This window comes from Perna viridis, chromosome 2 (assembly GCF_037379345.1).
Source record: "Perna viridis isolate PV_CMFRI_1.1 ecotype Kerala chromosome 2, ASM3737934v1, whole genome shotgun sequence".
Classification (NCBI taxonomy): Eukaryota; Metazoa; Mollusca; class Bivalvia; order Mytilida; family Mytilidae; genus Perna; species Perna viridis.
In genome coordinates this window covers 65,807,738-65,820,582 of record NC_142446.1, presented here as the reverse complement: position 1 = coordinate 65,820,582, position 12,845 = coordinate 65,807,738, and the positions used below count along the sequence as shown (strand labels likewise).

At 31.0% G+C, this 12,845-nt stretch overlaps 1 protein-coding gene across 3 annotated transcripts in view; it reads left to right on the top strand.

Moving 5' to 3' along the window:
- The window catches only part of LOC148626528 (CD109 antigen-like), a 49,637-nt gene that overhangs the window by 35,921 nt on the left and 871 nt on the right, over positions 1-12,845 (top strand). For all 3 annotated transcript variants that reach the window (XM_088570578.1, XM_088570579.1, XM_088570580.1), the window contains 14 exons: positions 72-161; positions 612-749; positions 1,494-1,632; positions 2,440-2,616; positions 3,336-3,417; positions 4,474-4,630; positions 5,453-5,542; positions 6,619-6,796; positions 7,126-7,346; positions 7,579-7,731; positions 8,548-8,610; positions 9,282-9,391; positions 10,205-10,361; positions 11,061-11,163. In XM_088570578.1, coding sequence (XP_088426704.1) covers positions 72-161; positions 612-749; positions 1,494-1,632; positions 2,440-2,616; positions 3,336-3,417; positions 4,474-4,630; positions 5,453-5,542; positions 6,619-6,796; positions 7,126-7,346; positions 7,579-7,731; positions 8,548-8,610; positions 9,282-9,391; positions 10,205-10,361; positions 11,061-11,163 — 1,858 coding nt within the window. The remainder of the gene's footprint in view (positions 1-71; positions 162-611; positions 750-1,493; positions 1,633-2,439; positions 2,617-3,335; positions 3,418-4,473; positions 4,631-5,452; positions 5,543-6,618; positions 6,797-7,125; positions 7,347-7,578; positions 7,732-8,547; positions 8,611-9,281; positions 9,392-10,204; positions 10,362-11,060; positions 11,164-12,845) is intronic.

Below are 12,845 nucleotides of genomic sequence, written 5' to 3'. Positions count from 1 at the left end.
ATCGCTCTCCATATATTTATGTATTTCTTTTGAAATTCATACGCTGTCACCGTCGATAAATTTGTATTTAGGTGGTTGTATCACTTTCAAACAGTAAAGACTTTATATTTCTGAATAATAATGGCAACGAGATTACACCAGGGTCAGGAGAATTGTCAAAGGTTAGATTATAGTCGTGCATTTATTTGTGTTTTGTTTTGTACACCTGGTTAAACTGTTGTCTTTTAATTTATTTTAGAACTAGACTTTTCATCTCATTTGTAAAAAAAATAATTTCATTACAGAAGTGGTTAGTGTAATGCAAAAAAGCTTTAACAGTCAGTACTTGACTATTACACCATTCGTAAAGACAAAAGTATAAACGAAGTTCAGAAAATGGCATACAATGCTTCTATTGCTAAGGTAAAAATATAGAAACTGTATAGTCGAATTAAGTACGGCACTTTTGGAATAAGTTATTTTACAGACCCTAATTCTACCAATGAAAATATAGATGAGTTTTAATCAAAATGATTTAATCATTTTATGCTTACAAAATTCCAAATCGTACAAAGAAAAAATAAGATGCATTTTGTTCAAAATCATTGTCATCTCAGAATTTTATCAAACAGACCATACATGTGAAATCCAATGGTGTAGGTGCTGTGTATATTCCAATACAAGCTACCGTTGTTGGACAAATTAAACTGAAAGCCACTGCAAGGTCTAAGATTGCCGCTGACGCTGTAGAAAGAGATTTTCTTATTGAGGCAAGTCATAATAGAATAATTAATTGGAAAGAATGAAAAAAAAACAAAAAAAAAAAAAACAAAAAAAAAACAAAAAAAAAACAAAAAACAAAAGTATGATAGATCACAAGTTAAATCTGAAAGCGTTCTTGGCACGAATGATTATATTTTGGTTGTTCGCGACAACAAATGGATTATACTATTTAGTATTAAGATTTTGTTCCTTATTTGTTGTTTTTTTTTTTCAACATGAAAATTCAAATGTTGTGAAGGGTGTTTTTTTACTTGGTGTGAAATGTTGTGCCGTTTTAAGTACGAAGTTCATGTAACTTCATCTATATCTGAATTTATTTGATTCAAGTACTTGTTTTAATATCGTGTCCTAAGCTGTTTGGGAGATTATCATACGGTCAAGGAGAACAATTGAAATATGATTGAATGATAAAGCAACATGAGTTTTACCTAAAGTTGAAAGTTTGAAATAAACTATTTACCTGAAGGCAAAAGTCTATGACAAAAACATGAAAGACATGTTCCTGGTAAAGTAAACTATGAAAAAATAGTGTGATTTCTTGCGATCACTATTAATATGTACATTGAACTACACCATCTAATGAAACAATTTTGAAATGTCATTATTCTTGCCTAGTTATTAAGGTATCAGGGAAATCATCAGAATTTAATTAAATATTTAGTATCTTTAGTTTCTAGTTTTAGCCAGAGAACAATTATATTTTACGTAACTTTTATTGTATTCCATTTCAGGCTGAAGGTATAAAACAAAGCTACAACGTACCACTTCTTATCGATTTACGATCGCAGAATAGCTTTAAATCGACGATTGACATAGATTTTCCGCCAAACCTGGTCCAGGATTCTGAGTTCATAAAATTACAAGTGATTGGTAAGTTTCTTCAGATTGTAAACCAAATCTTAAAGGAAAGATGATTATACTTCGTCTTTAATCAAATGTTTTTATCATATTCCGTCAAAGTGCTCTATCAATGTTTTTTTTTTAAATTATTTTCAGTTTTTGTATAAATTTGTATTTTATTCCGTTGACTAAGTTGAAAATGACGAACGTCTCTGTTTCATGTTTTCAAATATTAGTCATGTACTTGGGAAGTGTTGTCTCTGTATTGTTCTTTTAAAAAGATGCTCCGGTGCGTTTTGCCTTACTTGATTTTTTAGCTCTGGATAAAAGTTCTTGGTACTATGGTTTTGTGTTAGTCGTTAGTTAGGTGAAAAAGTCAGACTTACAAATAGATCAAACCTGAGAGGAATATTAAAAACGATTCACTTTCGGTGCAGCTTGGACGAAGAAAATTACTGCAAGACTTGATCAATGTTTCAGATAAACCTATTGTACAAGATCAACATCTCTGAAAATTCAATGACAGTAATAGTCTGAAATATAGTGTTATAAATTTAAATACATTGTATGATTTGCTTTGCTTTGTAAGAGGATTACTCGCAGTTGTTGCAACAAAAATCTATTGAAAAATATGTTTTGACTAATTTTCTAATTCTACTTCACGTATAGTTACGTTACAATATACTAAACATATATGATACACATTATAATTAACACTCTAGTACCTTCTGAGGTTATTAGGCATCCTGCATCTTGTTGCTTGATTACTTATGCAGAATCTGAAAGTTGACAAATATAACTATTGTGTAATTGTTAAGTTGCATTATTTACTTTCAGGTGATCTTCTAGGATCTACTTTAAATGGTATTGATGATCTTTTGCGAATGTCATATGGCTGTGGCGAACAAAATCTGGTCGGATTTTCCACTAATGTATACGTCACCACGTATCTTAAAGCAACTGGAAGATTGACAAATGCCTTAAAAGAAAAGTCAGAAAAAATATTAGCAACTGGTAAAAATGGTTCAGTTTTTTGAAAAAAATATGCTATGCTGTACTCTATATGTAACCAATACAAACTCAATTCATTTCTGCCAAATAATTGTCATCGAATAGAGCAGTAAAAATTCAGTTTTTTTGTATAATTCATAAAAAAATTCATTAGTGTTACTAGACTATTACCCGATTATACTCACCTGTAATATGGTGGGTGATGCTCGCGGGGTAGGACATTGCTTACCCTTCTTGAGCACCTGATGTTACTACCAGTTGTTGTTGGCGCTCATTATGCTAGTCCTTTTTTTTTTGTATTACGCCTTGTCTCCTGGTCTTCAAATCTAATATGTAATTTAATATTTTGGTTCGATAAATTGTTTGTATAGATCGTCTTTGTTTTCTGTTCGGGGTATATACAAAGATTTTGAGGTCATATTGTTGACGCTTTGCTATTTTCTTGACGATTGTCAAAATAACCCTCAATAATAATGAATACTGTTTGTGTTCTCATACTGGTCAATGTGATAAGTTTTAATTTCCTGTATTTTCAATACAGGCTATCAACCAGAACTATCATACGCTCACAATGATGGCAGCTATAGCGCTTTTGGCAACAATGACAGAAGTGGGACGACTTGGTAATGAATATAGGGATTATGTTTTTTGTCAATATGAATAACGTTTAGCTACGACTTGTACATTGAAAAAAGGATTTCACACTTTATTTTTTAATACAGGCTATCAACGAGAACTATCATACGCTCACAATGATGGCAGCTATAGCGCTTTTGGCAACAATGACAGAAGTGGGACGACTTGGTAATGAATATAGGGATTATGTTTTTTTGTCAATATGAATAACGTTTAGCTACGACTTGTACATTGGAAAAAGGATTTCACACGAGGTGCTTCACACGGAGTTTACATTCATTTTACATGCTGTTAACATCTGTCAAATAATTTTCGTGTGAAGATATACGTAAATTTATTTGAGAACTCAATTCACATTAATTGTTTAAGTAAACTCTATCACAGTTCATATTTGTTTCATGACTATGCTTAGATAAGTAGATTAGGGGAAGACTAAACTTTATTCTAAAGAATATTGTAGTTGATCTTTCACAAATACATGTATTTATACTACTTATCGGTAATTTGAACCTGGTTTCTATGATGAAAACTGGCTGATAAAAGTGATAATTTGAACTGATCCGAATACGTTATCAGTTTGGCAAATGCAGTGCTTCAATTTTCAACTTATTAATCTTCCATAATCGCGTCCAATGAAAATTGCTGAAATCCTGCAATGAAATGCCGTCAAATTCATCAACAAACAATGTCGATCGTTCGATTCCAATGTAAACAAGACACGGCTTATGCTAATCACGGTTAAATAACACAAAACTAAGATCACCTGATACTATGAGGAGATAAAGCCAGTATCTGAATGCAAAAGTCTTTTATTCCGTATGCATTTAATTTTTTTCTATTTATGTATAATTTCATAAATATTAACGTCGATATTTAGTTTGAGTTTTTCTTTCAAATTTTATAGGAACAGGGCAAACGCATCATGACAAGCTGTAAATAAAACATGATCTGAAAAAAATATCCTCTATTTGATAACAAAAATTCTGAGCTAATCCAGTGATGCAATGTTATAATAATGGTCTGTTCTAATAGAGGAACCATCCTTGATTTAAAATATACTATCAGATTTGGGGTTTAAGACATGCATGTTACTGATTTTTCTCATCTTGCATGATACTTATAAAGACTTACACTTAAATCTATATACAAATATTTTGCAAACTGTAAAATACCATGCACTGAATAAAGAAGTAAATCCAAATAATATACTTCTACAATTTTTAGGTTAACTGCTTACGTCATAAAGTCGTTTTCGCAAGCTTCTGAATATACCTTCATTGATATTAATGTGATGACAAAGGCAATCAAGTGGATTATTAGACAGCAACAACAATCTGGAGCATACGATGAACCTGGAAAGGTGCTTCACAAAGAAATGCAGGTAAATAAGGGTAACAACAAAATTATCGAAGACTAATCTGATCCATAATCAAGTCAAGCCCAATATAAAACTGACAAAATAGATATTACATCACCGGAGAAGTACAGCAATGGTCCTGACCTGGTACAGGGATTTAAAACGAAATGGTGTGTTATCAGCGCGCCAAACCTCTCTCGGACATTACGGCCTTAATACACCGGGGTGATTAAATAGCATTTGCATGTTTTATTGTTTTAATCGGTAAATTAGTTGTCTTATCAGATCAAAGAATTATTTACAAAAAGTAATCACTACTCATTGTTTTAGAAGAAACTGTGTTTTTCAAAGAAAGACTGATATCTGAAAAAAAATAATTTGGTCAGAAACCTTTTTAATACAATTGATTTGGTAAGAACCCAATTTCAAAGAAAAACAGAGTACTACTGAATGTGTACCACAAAGTCCAAGGTAAATCATGTAAACAGAAATGAATTAGTAGCAATAAAAATGACTCCGGAATCAAAATATTTGAAAGAGAAAATTACAAAGCTGGAGATCAATTATTTTAGATTTAGTTCGAACACAATATAAAATCCTCTAAAGTGTTGTTTTAATACAGTACATGAATGACATTGTACATTAAATATGAATTACGTAATCTTTGAAGATACATAAATGTTTGTCGTGGCTTAATTGATTTTTTAATCAATCTGAATACACAAAATGTTTAAGCAAACGCAATACTTAAATGAAGGTAAATGTAAATATACGGGATATTTTTTTTCTACAATGGGATAAATTCAAAAGTTTGCTGTACATATATTGACATATTTCAATTCTCAGGGTGGATCAGCTTCCAGCCAACGTAGTCTTGCATGTTTTGTTTTAATCGCTTTAGAAGAAGCAAAAAGAAACAACCAAGTTGATCCAAAGGTTTGTTGGTTATAAGATTGCACTATTAATATACAGTGTAATTAGTATCACAACACTAATTTAGTGTATATGTAATTAAGTAGCACTCCAGCTAAGAATAATGCAAAATGTGATTCATGGGTAAAAAGCCTACATATTTTTATTTTTGATATTTTGTTTGAATTGCCATAGTAAACAGAAATTGGCATTCAGTTTTTTCATATAACCCGTGTTCTTAGGACATAAAGATTATATAGAATGCACTGTAGATTTCAAAATTAAGGAAGATAACTCTGTAAATGAAACCCAAATACCATAGAATCTATTGGATTTTCAATGTCGATTATCTCCTAAGAGTAGGCGGATTTGAATGAATAATTACACATTTCATAGTATAGACCCATAAAACAACTTAATTACAAAAAAAAAAAAAAAAATATGTAGCCTTTTTTGGGGTGTATCACATTTTTTTTTCAGATTTTGCATGATTTTCTTACAATTTGTTTGTTTGTTTGTTTGGGTTTAATGTCCGAGCAGCAATATTTCAGCTATGTTCAGACGATGAACATGAAATTGGTGATAAAATGAACATGAAATGCATGATTCTTACAAAGACGGCTACTTAATCCATGAAACAAATTTAGATCACTGAGGTCTTGGCGATCAGAAATCTGTTATGTGTGTGTTTTTGTTTTCATTTCATTGAAATCGTTTTTTGTTAGGTTTGTAATCGAGTATATAAGAAATTTCACGGTTTGATCGAGTTGCAACCTACAACATACATTCGGCAAGATAATGAGCAATAGTTAAGAAGGTAGGCCTAAGGAAAGGGACACAACTCTTACAAATCATTGGAACGTTTGTATTCAGCCCTTTTACATCAACCTCATGTAAACATCACAGTAACTTGGATTCATTTCATTCTATTTGAAATGAAAGCTTGAAAGGCTTTGGTGAAATCGAATATGACACAAACATAACTGATTTTAGTAGTTGTGTCCCTCACCCTAGGTCTATCTTCTTAAATTCACAAATTATCGTTACTATATAGACATACACTTTGTAAAATTGATGTTTTTGCCCCTATCAAATTCTAGATTAAAGAACTTGTTGCATCATCAATTACCAGTGCTACAACATTTATAGCTGGTGGAGCACCAGCAACCACAGACAATTTATATGAACTAGCAATAATGTTCTATGCAATGTCATTGGTCAATCACAACGTAAAAGATCAGCTACTTTTTGAATTGGAGAAAAAGGCACATATTTCTGGTATGATTTAAAACAAAAACACTCAAAACAGTTAAATCAACATTTTTTCCTTTATATGTTTGCCTTTAACATTTACATGTGCTAGCCATAGGTAGTGTACAAGTGCTATATCCAAAACAATACCGTTTGGTTTTTGAATTATGTTCTGCGACCTGAGGATTACAGTGTGCTCAATGCAATGTGAATAATTATATATTGGAAATCTGATATAATCATGCATTAAAAGGTAAACAAATACCTCGTAAAAGGATGAAAGAAATTGTTTATCTTATTTATCTAAAGCTTTTTGTTTTTTAAAAAAAGCTTCGCAAGTTATTTTTTCGATTTAGGTGGCGAAAAGTACTGGAAATTAACTGATACTGTGGCAAACAAAGTGCGACCATGGAAATCATGGAGTCCTCCCAGGACAAATGCAAGAGCTGTTGATGTAGAAATGACGTCATATGTTCTACTTGGCTACAATACAATAGTTGATACAGTTAATGGCATCCGGGTACTTCGCTGGCTTGGTAACCAAAGAAATCCAAATGGTGGTTTTATATCTACCCAGGTATCGTATTTAATTTTCACCTTCAATGAATTATAAGTTAGATAGTTCAACTTAATATCCAACCGTCTTTTTATAAAGGGTGTTGTTACACGGATTAGTATGTATCATTCCCTCATGTAAACGTGTATTTATATATATCTAGACATATTTAAGATAAATATATCGAACTTAATATCTCTTAAATTTAACACAATGCGGCAAGTACTTACATTAGTTTTGATAATGCTTTCAGGACACGGTTATAGCACTTCAAGCCCTGTCCGGACTTGGTGTTAAAATATTTGTGAAGACATTTACAATGAGTGTCGGTACACAGTCTGATAAGTGGACAGGACGAAAATTTACTGTAGATGATGATAATGCTTTAATACTTCAAAATGAAGATGTACGTATCATTAGTTGTTTTTTTAGCCAATTACCTTAAATTCCAATCGACTGACATAAAGGCAAACAGAGTAAGAAGTTTGCGCCTACATGTAAAACAAGAAAAAAATATTACCTATGACATGTCCAGTAATCAATGATATAAGTTGAGTTATATACGCAATATTTGATCTATCAACAGTTCTTACATTACCTTTTTATATCATATGTTTAGAGTGAAGTATAACTTTTTGTATGTGCGTTATAGATGATTGTTTAAATCCTATATTGTTTACCCTATATCGCATACCCTATATCACAACTCTAGACCCATATCTCATACACTATATCACACCCTTGTACCTATATGATGTGATACAAAGTTTGGCATATGTAATATTCAGTATATATCAATTTGTTCATATACGTGTTTGAAGACTAAGTCCTATAGACATTAAAGAGACATTTTACTACCCCTTCATTATCTTCTTAGCGGAAGTATCTTGAAACATTTTGGTGTCTATTTACTGGAAACCAAATATGATCAAATAAGATATGGACAAAATCCTGTAGAAGTTGATTGTTGTCCCTGCTTGACATATGTACATGCGTATGTATTAGTATTGTATATGTTAAAAAATCATACAGCCTTTGTTGATCACCCAAATAAATGTGTTATCAATATCTAAAAATCGTAAAGATTATACTCAAATAAGAAGTGGGGTTGACAAATGCCTTCAGTGGCTTCGTGCTGGTGATTAGGTGTTGTTATCCAGTACTTCTTATCATTATATTGATCTTAATAAATCTGTGATTAAAATATTATTCTATTTTTTAGCTTCCAAAAACCGTCAAATCAATATCAATAGACGCTTCTGGAAGAGGACTTTGTTTATTTGAGGTAAACACATATATCATGATCAAACGTGATTCGTTTTTTTTTTTATTTATATTATATGATACAATGTTACCGTATATATATATATATATATATATATATATATATATATATATATATATATATATATATATATATATATATATACAAACGTCTCAGAATGTGACGACTCAATTCGCTACACTGCTCCATCGGATTAAATTGATACAGGGAAGATACATTAACGTATAGAAAGGTCTGAAAAATTCCCAACGATGTAAGAAATGTCAAATTTGCGATGCAAATTTCTGGTCGCTCCCTCCGCGGGACTCGAACTCGTACCGTTGTGACATCTATGGCAACACCGCCTGCACTAAGTCAAATACAAAATTTCCTACAACTTCATTGTTTCATTATTTTCAATAGAAATTTCACATATATAATCGATGATTTGAAATTTTAAATCATAGTGATCATATCACAAGTGAGAGGAATTATGACGATTTGACGGAAAATACAATGTAATTTGAGAATAAAATTTTCAGTACATATTACACATGTAAATTATCAAAATTTATTACACCGGAAATCTTATATAATTCACCGCTATTTATATCATAGATACTAGTATATGAAAAAATGAAATGAAAACAACCATCTCACTACCCAACTATTTTGGTATATTTCTATCGTAGGCTGCTGTTTACTACAATGTGTACGAAGAACTCAGAGAACCAGCTTTTGATCTTACACCGACTGTGTTAAAGGAGACTATAAATGGATTCACTCTTCGGGCTTGCATTAGGTAACAAGTTCATATGTTATGTCGGCTTTTTTTTACTTTTATTACGAAATATTTAATTCAATGTCGATTAGTTTTCTTTTGCCTACACTATAACGCATCTTGCAAAATATTCCACTATTGCGGTATTTGTTTTCTTTTTTTTTGTGTAAAAAGGGAAGGCTTAGGTGAAAGATATATGAATTAGCTGATGTCAACAGAGTAATTCACTTTAGCTTTCAAATTTTGTACATCGTTATGTTTTTGAAATTATAATTTCACCAGACCATAAAAATATTAAATCAGACCTTAACAGTCTTACCAGTGCTTGGTACCTCTTGCTGGAATTCCAAGGAAAATATAAAGAGACAAAAAAATGTATTTTTAAATGCAACAGTTATAAAATCTGTGATGTGCGTATTGTACGCAAACAATGATATGATGAAACGATCATTGTTTTACTATAACACCATGTATATCATTGAAGGGATGACATGAAAAATGTTTTAAAGAAAATCATAAATGATAAAAAAAACCCTTTTGATTCATATGTACGGGTTAAAACATATACCTGCATGTGTCACTTTTTTGGAACGTCTTTGAAGCAATGAAATGAATATAAACGGAATGATTTTTGTTGCGTATTAACGCAGACTACTGTGAAGTAGACATATGTTTAAAGTTTTGAATACGATGTGCACTAAAATATGTCATTATAAATGTTAGTTAGAGCGAAATGATTTAAAAAAAAACTTTCAGGAGGTATAAATGAAATTTCATCATTCAAAAATCCTCGGTTATATCTTTTGAAATTAACTTTCATATTATACATTCTAGATGGCTAAGAGGCGGAAAAAGCACTATGGGACTACTAGAAATCAATATACCATCTGGTATGGAAGCTGACACTGATTCATTGGACACATCTGGAGCACAAGGACAATTCACTTCAGTTGAGAAGGCATTCCGTCAAGTTAACTTATTCTTTGATGCAGTATGTTGTATTTATATGCATCGAATAAAGAAAATAATAATAATAAAAACTCATTCAAAGTGAAAGGGAAAAATATATGTACATCTGCAGCTGCATTAGTTATATCATGGTAATATCTGCACATGTACATAAATATTTTGCTGTTGAAAACGGATATCATCAAATTCGGATATAGATAGAAGTTATCCATCCGTCCGTTTTATGTCACTTTTACTGTAATTGCTACATAATGCTTCTTACCTCCAAAGTACTTTTTTTCAAAATTGTACCTGCTTTGACAATAATCCCACTTACTTTGATGATCAATTAAATGATCAGGGTCTTTGTCACATTTGGTAAATGAAATCTGTTTCTGTCACATAGTATAAGTTTGCCAAAGTAAGTTAGAATACTATATTTGTGAAGCTTGAATGAACCACAAAAACAACATACTTTTTGGTCTGAACTTCAATATAGAGAGTCGCTTTTACTCTACTAACCCATTGACTTGAGATAGGTTTGTGATAAAGATTGCTATACCGTTTACGTTTAAGCTAATCATTGTTGTAAAGATTGACGCTTACCCTCCCGATGCATGCTCCTTGTGTATGAATTCAAGGTTACTCATACACTTACATGTATGTGTATTCCTGTAGTACATGTTTTCCATCACGTAACATATTTGCATTTCAGAATTAATTTTCCGCATTTCTTATTTAGATATTGTCAACACAAATGTGCATAGAGATTAAAATCATACGTACGAGTATGGTGGCTAAACACAAACCACAACCAATTCGTCTGTCAGAGTACTACGAACCAAGTATGTAGATACTATTAGGTTCCAAGCCTTAAATAGCTATTAAATTCCTGCTAAGAATCATGCAAAATGCGATTCATAGTTGGAAATCCTATATGTTTTTATTTGTCGATATATTGTTCAAAATATAATAGTTAACAGAACTTAATATGTGACGTTTCATATAACCCATGTTCTTATGAGATAAATATTGTATAGAATGCACTTTAGAATTCAAAATTAAGGGAGATAACTCTTTATATGTAGATGATACTAAAATACAGTAGAAACTGTTGAATTTTCAATGTGGACTTTCTCCTAAGAGCAGATATATTGGAATGAATGATCATAAATTATTCATATAGACCCACAAAAGAACTTGATAACAAAAAGAAAATAAGAATGTGCAGCTTTTTTTTTATGTATCACATATTACAGAATTTGCATAATTCTTACAAAGACTACTACTAAACTATCATGTGGAACTATGTGAGAGAGTCTGATTTGCTTCGCTACACTTGTACATGTATATGGACTTTTTAGTATTGAAACTCTATGAATACTAAGAATCAGAGAAGTACCATTAATGTACGTAATATACATTTCTATAATACTTATGTTGTGGGTAAACTTTCAATTTGATGGTGTATTGCCAATGAGACAAGATAGATGGTATTTTAACCTGTTATTAAGCACACATTAATGATGAACTTATATTTATTGTAATCATAAATATATAAATTAAATTAATTTATTAATTTATTTAACCCATGTATATTACGAAGTGAGCGATGATTATTATGAATGGGAATTGAGACACAGGGGAAAGGGCAATGGAAATTGGGGAAAGGGTGAGCTGTGAAGTTAATCAGTAGATGAGCTGTAACACCAATTGTTAAAAATGAAGTTTACAAATAACACTAATGTGCTCAACATATTCATATTTTCATCATCGATTTAAAATATTGTATTTCATAAATATAAATAATGTTTATATTTTATTCATTATTTTATTCATTATGCTGATATAACATTTATGTAGCTTCAGCAACATAGATTTTTGAAGAGGAAGTTTGAAGATGTGACAATTTTCATTGAACAAATGTATAATGATTTTATGTACATTGATGGGTTTGGTATGCGCCATTTTTAATTCACATCCTATAATCCCTTTATTCAGAGTTTCAAATGAATTTATCAATGAAAGTAATTCTTGTATGAAATAGTTTATGTCTTTAATTTTTGGACGCAACCATTATAAAGTAGCGGTCAAAGCGCAGTAACTCCAAATTTTAATCTGTTTTTGATCCAGTTTTTCACTCTACTTTCAGTAGGTAATTTCGAATAAAATAGCGAAAGGAAGAAATCACGAAAGATTAGAAAATATTGTTAAATTTCCTTAAATATGAAGTACCATTTATTTTTTTACTTTTAATACTAGTTGCTCATTCGCAAAAAAATGACTTTAGTTACTTTGTGTTCTTTGTAATGTATGTCTGTTTTTCATGTCTGGTCTTTGTCCCTGGATGACATTCTTTTGATTACCGCTATAACCTTGTTTCCTTGATTACTCTTTCGTTTATTACGGTAATGATCATTATATTTTGGTTCTATTTGGGCATCTTACTTATGGTCTTTGATAATATGGTATTACATTCTAATTAACCATTTTTTTCACATTGCTGAAAGGAATATATTTTAATAAA